Source organism: Myripristis murdjan, chromosome 15 (genome assembly GCF_902150065.1).
Source record: "Myripristis murdjan chromosome 15, fMyrMur1.1, whole genome shotgun sequence".
Lineage (NCBI taxonomy): Eukaryota > Metazoa > Chordata > Actinopteri > Holocentriformes > Holocentridae > Myripristis > Myripristis murdjan.
The window spans coordinates 31,303,677-31,311,176 of NC_043994.1; the positions used below are offsets into that span (position 1 = coordinate 31,303,677).

At 44.6% G+C, this 7,500-nt stretch overlaps 1 protein-coding gene across 1 annotated transcript in view; it reads left to right on the forward strand.

Moving 5' to 3' along the window:
* slc30a6 (solute carrier family 30 member 6) overlaps positions 1-7,500 on the forward strand; it is a 78,286-nt gene that overhangs the window by 59,191 nt on the left and 11,595 nt on the right. Inside the window, exon 10 of the mRNA XM_030071255.1 lies at positions 1,457-1,505. Coding sequence (XP_029927115.1) covers positions 1,457-1,505 — 49 coding nt within the window. The remainder of the gene's footprint in view (positions 1-1,456; positions 1,506-7,500) is intronic.

The window sequence follows — 7,500 nt, forward strand, 5'->3', positions numbered from 1 at the left end:
AGTTTGACCAAAGTCTCTGGCTGCAGTGAAATGGCTGCTATGGGGGCCAACATCATCACACAGGAATCAAATGTGGCTCATTGAATCCACAAGAGTCTCAGCTTTCCAGTCAAAGCCAACTGATGCAGCTCCAAGACTGTTTAGGCCCCAGTCTGCACACACACACCATTTTACAACAGGCCACAAGAACACATGTGGACTGCAGGCTTTGGGGCCCAAACTGCATGGGATTAGCAGAAGGTGAAGGGATATTTAGCCCACTTAAAGACGACCTAGCTCCACATCAGTCTGTTCCTCAGGCAGTCCAGTCTCAGATGACACCAGTATCTTCACTCCGGCTTTAAATGGACCCTCTGCAGCCTCTGAAAGACAGTGTGTCGGCTTGAAATGTCCTGCTGCACACGGGCGGTCATGCATGAGACTTTTTCTGCAGGGGGTTTATTTAGCAGTTAGGTTCGAACACATCACGCCAAATTGCAATCCATACAATAATAAAAACACAACATGCAGAGTCCAGCAAACTGTCTGCATTAGACTGACACCGTGTCATCAGCGGTGAACGTTACACTGGCTGGGTCAAATCTTTTAATACATTGCACACAAAAAAATTGAGAAATTGATTCATTTCATTTTTTCTTTTTTTTTTTTTCCTTTTTTTGCAGTTGTCTGTCAAAATCATGAGGTTTAAAACTTTATTCATGGGGTGGGAAAATGATGCGACATATGAAGTTTTTGGGCGAAGTATTCCTTTAAACTGAGGAGGTGCATACTGGGAGTTTTTCTCACTGTGCACTTTGCATTTCTAAAAGTTTCGCCCGGCGCTGAATAAGAAAACTCTTTTTCACTTCATTAAACCACGGAGCCATCTGACCGTCTTCACATTGTTCGCTCACAAAGTGATAATGAGGCTCCAGATGATCCAGAACGAGGAAACAAGGTCTGTTCACTTTAATGTCTGTGGCTCAGCATCTTTTTCTTTTTTTTTTCTTTTTTTTTTTCCTCTGCAGCCTCTCGGGCTTCGTATAATGGAGAGCAAAGATCAAGCAGAAATCCTCAGTAATCTGTTTGGAAGCTGTAGCTAAAAAAAAAATAAATAAATAAATAAAAAATAAAAAAATCACATCGGTGCCGTGGCCACAACGGATGTTCACTCTCAGCCAAATATTCTCTAATAATCTATCACACACAGCGTCAGACGACATGACTGTTTTCCTGGTTTGCAGGTTTCTTGGTAGAGGACTGAGACCTTCTCAGGTTCAGGTGTGACGCTGTCCTCACCTGGAGACAAACACACACACACACATCTGATATGAACGTGATGACAGTGAAGTGAACGCAGCCCGATGCAGCCAGCCAGTATGATACACACACCACCAACCATACTGTATTAAAGTTTCTCTCTCTCTCTCTCTCTCTCTCTCTCTCTCTCTCTCTCTCTCTCTCTCTCTCCCCCCAGCGGCCAGTAGCAGTTGGCTTCAGGAACATGTGGCAGATCTCAGTCGAAGGTAAGACCTGCCACTCTGCCCTCTCCCACCACAGTGTCGCTTTGCTGGAGGAAAAAATCCCTTCACTCCCTTCACTGCTTATGTGTTGGTCAGATCATCCCTCCATCATTGTTTTGTGAAGATGAGTCGCTGGAAGATAGTAACTCAGCTGCGTTTCGGGGAAAACGGACTGAATGTCGGCTTCTGTATGTCTGGGCAGTTTGATCTTTTGTACAATGAAAATTAATAATAATAATAATAATAATAATAATAATACATTTTATTTGTAACGCACTTTACATTTAACAATCTCAAAGTGCTACAGAAGAGAAAGAATAAAGATTAAAGGATCAATAAAATGTTAAAAGGATTAAGAGAACAATAAAGTATTAAAAGGAGAGTCGGGCAGACACTAACAAAAATTGTGACAAAGCACTTTTTATTGCAGAAGGCCCATAAATTAAAATAGTAACATGAATATTATTCCAGTATAGTGCAGTCATATCTACCTCCTGTATATCCTCCACCTGTGCAGCTCTCTCCCTCACACACACACACACACACACACACACACACACACCATGCTAATGCTGGTATAGCGCCCCAGTGGTGTGTGCCGGTACTGCAGTCAGATTAGAAAGCTCTAGCGTATCAGGATTAAGACTCAATATGGTGGGAATTCACGATTTTGGCGGTAATGATCATTTTTGCATCATAATTTTCATTTTCATTGGAAAAAAAAAACAAACTGTTAAATTGCTGTGGTTTCTGCTAAACACATTTATTTTTGGTTTGAACACCACCACACCTCATTTCTCATGTTTTTGTCACATGTTTCACTTTGATCAACAACATGCAGCTTTTTGGATATTGCACTTGGCCATACAGCAATTTCAATAATATTTTGATTATTTGTTCTTTATCTCATTAATTAACTAATGAACTCATAATACACAACTGTGATGTAATGAAAATAAGCCCCGCCCCCGACCCAGCAGATCTGTCAGGCTGTCAGAAACACGGCACCTTCTCTCTCTCCTTCATCAGCAGATCTCAATCTGACGGGATCCATTTACACTGACTCGACACACACACACACACACACACACACACACACACACACATACACCCACCATCAGGAGGTGAGGAAGTGTGTGTGTGTATGCACATATTATAAATTTACCTGTGTGTGTGTGTGTGTGTGTGTGTGTGTGTGTGTGTGTGTGCAGATGGCCTTCCTGTGAGGTCAGCAGGGTGGGTGTGAGGTCACGGGGAGGTCACAGGTGGGCGGGGCTTAGGTGCGGCTGCAGGGCGGCAGATTGGCTCATTGATTGAGTTTCTCGGCACTGCCGTGATATCGGCTTTCTTATTGTTTCCCAAAGAATACAGTGATAAATGATCGCACACACACACACACACACACACACACACACAGAGGAGCTACTTTGTATATGAGAGTCAGTTCTGATGAGATTCTTCTCAGCTTAGTTTTGTTGAAGCTCTTTTTTAGAGGAAATGGGTCATTTTTAAACATTACTGCATGTACATGCTTACACACTCTCATTCACATACCCCCCCACCCACCCAGATCACCTAGGGTCAAAGGTCAAAGGTCACATGTACCTCGACCCCAAGCCCAAGTTAGTAAGACAATCTCCAGATATCTGCTCCTTTCACCTCTGACAGATGGAGGTGTGTTTGTGGACATGCTCTCTCCCTGATGCCCCAGTAGTACTTCCTGGCACTCGTACACACACACACACACACACACACACACACACACACACACACACACACGTCCCTACAGTAGGTGATGAATGTCCCTCCGTGTTTGGGTGAATAATGGATGTCAGTTTGGCTTTTAGTTTCAGATTTAAGTGTTGAGATCACCTTGCATCACACTTTGTCTTCTCTGCCGTCACACACACACACACACACACACACACACACACACACACACACACACACTCAGACACCCTGACAGAAGATCGAGTAACACGCTTGTCAGGAAACGTTAGTCAGTGTTAGTTTAAAGTTTGTTTTTTACACCTGTGGTTCAGCACTAAACATCTCTGTACTTTATCTGCTGAGCCCCTTTATCATAAATAATAATAATAATAATAACAATAATAATAATATGAATAATAATAATGATACTGAATATAACAGTCGTGAATGAGAAAGCACTTGAATATGGTTGAATAATGAATCTGAACAGGAGTGGAAACACAAGGAGGCATCATGTTGACATCCAGCACATATTAATAGTTAAATTACAGCACAAACACAACTTTTTTTTTTTTTTTCTTTTTCAGATTTTAAAATTGAAACTGTAGCGCCTCCTCATGTCTGATTCCTCCCAATTTGAACACGTTACTTCAAGGTCCACTGATGCCCAAATTTCATCTTGCTGTGCCATTACTAATGTCTGCTGAATGCTGATTGGCTGATGGTGGAGTGTCGTGGCGTCCTGTCAGATGTCAGTAGATCTTTGCAGGATAATTTGAAGTGAATCAGACTTACGGTTCATAAATTAAATGATGTTTATCCAGAAGGGAAAATCCATCTGGGTGCAGATGGGCTGTGGATCGATCAGGCGCCGCAGGATAAAGGAAAACAGGACGTTTGTTTCTGCGAGTTACAGCTGAGAAGTGAGAGGCTGAAATGCAGAGTTCATTATGATAGCACCACCATGTGGCCAGCTGATGTAGCGCGTGGCACTTCCAACCCGTTTGCAAAGTTTGGTTGCCGCAGCTTTTCCACTTTTAGCAGAAGAATCAGACAGAGACAGACTTCAACAAGATTTTACAGTCTCCATGAAGATTCATAGTGTCTACACTTTATATAAATCATACAGTTTCATCTGTATCAGACACGAAACAGGTTTCTTCTTACCTGACATGTTTCGGCGGTAAGCTTCCGCCTTCATCAGAGGCGTCACTAGGTGGTGTGTGACGTGTCTTTATCAGCTGATGTTACGCTTAGAGGCGTGGCCGACCTGTCAAATGTGACAGGTCGGCCACGCCTCTTGCCGTCACTCTGCTGCTTGAGTACGCTGTACAGTGGAGATCAGAAAACGAGCGCCAACAACAATGAACCGGGACGAGGGGGCCTACATGCTCTCCACAACCTGGGACACGAGTAACATCATCAGCTGATAAAGACACGTCACACACCACCTAGTGACGCCTCTGATGAAGGCGGAAGCTTACCGCCGAAACATGTCAGGTAAGAAGAAACCTGCTTCGTGTCTGATACAGATGAAACTGTATGATCTAAGATTTCACAGTGTTTTTTTGTTTTGGTTTGGTTTGGTTTAGCTTTGTTAGCCAGGACAGCAGCTGGTGTCAGACTAGCTTTGATTGACACAATGAAGTTAAGTGTTTTTAGAAACAAAAAACAACAAAATCATTTTTAAATTTATATAATTATAAATAATTTAAATAACTGTAATATATGTAATTTTTTCTTATTATTATTTTTATTAGTCAATTCATCATCATCCTCATATCGGTTGTGTTCTGCCACACACACACACACACCCCATGGACATTATCAGAATATTTTTCTGATGGACAAATTATTTTCATATGGACAGTCAACACTTCAGTGCAATATGTTTATGGAGGTATGGTTTCTTCAGGCCCAGGGTGTGTGGCCCAGTACCGGGAGACCCTCTGGGATGAGGAGAATTAATTAATTGATTAATAATTAATTAATTGTGAAATCCTCTCCACCCTGCTGCTACGACATTTCTGCTGTTCACACTGTTTATCCTGTTTTATCTATTTATTCTCTCTTGCACTCATTATTATTTAGCTCTTGTTTTTTACGCACTAGTTATATAGTTTATATTTTAATTATTTAAACTGCCCCACAATTCCATCTCTGTTGTAATCCGGAAGCCAAGCAATGACATTTCGTTGCCAGAATCTCACTGCTGTGTTTTTTGTGCAGCTCAGGTGACTGTCTGTCTTTTATTATCTCACTTTTGTCTGGATTTGTTACTGAAAGTTTCTGTCCAAAAGAGCAGGACTCGTCGGTCTCTTCCTGTTGGCTTGACGTTGCCACGGTAACCTGCAGGCAGACTGCGTGTGCAGCAGACTGTCGCTCAGCGCCGACCGCCGTGATTAATATTACATTTTATTGTGTAATCTTACATCTGGGATCACTGCAGGAAGTGTACCATGTATACAATGTTCTGACTCACACACACACACACACACACACACACACACACACACACACACACACAGTCAGCAGCTCAGTTGGTGCAGGTTGCCCGGGGCGACAACCTGGAGAGTGCCGTAACAGAGCTGAGCTGTGATTGGCTGAGAGGGCAGAAATGAACAGGACGTCCCAGCCTAGTTTCCACTCGGTGACTGTGACTGTGTGTGTGTGTGTGTGTGTGTGTGTGTGTGTGTGAGGCAGACAGTGTGTGTGTGCCTGTTAATGCCGTCATGCGTGCACTTGTATGTGCACTCATCTGTCTGCATGTGTGTCTGTGTCCCACTGTGTGATTTTTGTGTGTTTGCACATCCATATTTGTTTGCATGTGTGTGCACGTGAATGCATGTGTGTGCACGTGAATGCATGTGTGTGCACGTGTGTGTGCGTGTGCACGTGTGTGTGTTGTGACGTCCTGTCCCCACTTAACCCCAGCAGGGTCTGGGGGTTATATAAGCCTGCTGTTCTGTTGGCCTACCAGCCAAAGTGTGTGTGCGTGTGTGTGTGCGTGTGTGTGTGTGTGTGTATGTATGTATGTGAATATATGTGTATGTACGTGTGTGCATGTGTGTGTGTGTTTATGAGAGAGAGAGTGATTCAGTCTCGAGTGTTGACCTACTGAGTGAGCGCTGCAGGAGCTCCCTGTGTGTCTGAACAGGCAGAGAGAGACTGTGTGTGTGTGTGTGTGTGTGTGTGTGTGTGTGTGTGTGTGCGTGTGTGTGTGTGTGTGCAGGAGTGGGTTATGTTGCTGTACAAGAGAGAAAGAGAGAAATGTAAATAAACATGATTGTGTTTTGGGAGCGAGCAGGACCCAGTCAGCTGGACAGAGACTGTGTGTGTGTGTGTGTGTGTGTGTGTGTGTGTGCGTGTGTGTGGCCAGCAGGCCAGTGTATCAAGTGTTTGTTTGTCTCCTTTTAATCCCACACTTTCTGTCTGCAGTGCGGCCGGATTAGCACACACACACACGCACACACACACCATGGGGTCTGATGTCAAATTATATCAATGCATCAGGGAGGATTATGGGATTGCTGGGATTGTCAATCCAGGCCTCACTTCTGTCAGACTCTTTTCTTTCTCTCATCCTTCCTTCCTTTCTTCTTTCCCTCCTGTGCCTCCACCTGTTTGGCTGTCAGGGTTGAGGGTTCGATTTCCACCGTAAAGCTGATGATGTATCATCACAGACAGAAATACAGAGAATAAAGAAATACAAGTTACAAGCTTCAGAAAACAGTCAGTAAGAGGATTCAGAGACACTCAGGCTGTTTTAGTGACTGGCTCTTTGTTCTCTGTATTTTAAAGAGTCCAGGTGAGACCAGCCAGGTAAACCAAAACCTTGCCAGATCACAGCCTCGTGGTCTTTGTTCAGAAAAACGTCCCACCTGTGGATCAGATCAGATCAGAGCCCGCTGCCTCCCTGTCTCCTCCTCCTCCTCTCCTCCTCTGACCCTTTTTTGATTTCCCTTCTGATGTCATCAGGTCGGCGCCGTGCCGCCCCGTGGCCGCCTCGTGACGCGTCAGATTACATGTCCCACGTTAATTGCTCGTCTTTGACTCTGACTCTTGACAGCCTTTCGGTGTCGCCGGCGTCCCGAGCCTCCCCGCTCCTGTTTACGTCTTTGGCCGCGCTCGACGCATCGACCGCCGCGCGTTTGGCCTTTGGACGCGTCAGATTGGATGTGACGCGCGGCGCGGGGGTCGATCCGTTCGGAGACGCGTGCACTGACCCGTTAATGGGTTCCAGGAAAGCGGGCTGGGTGTGTTTGCGGCCCGCGGAGCCTGCAGGGTC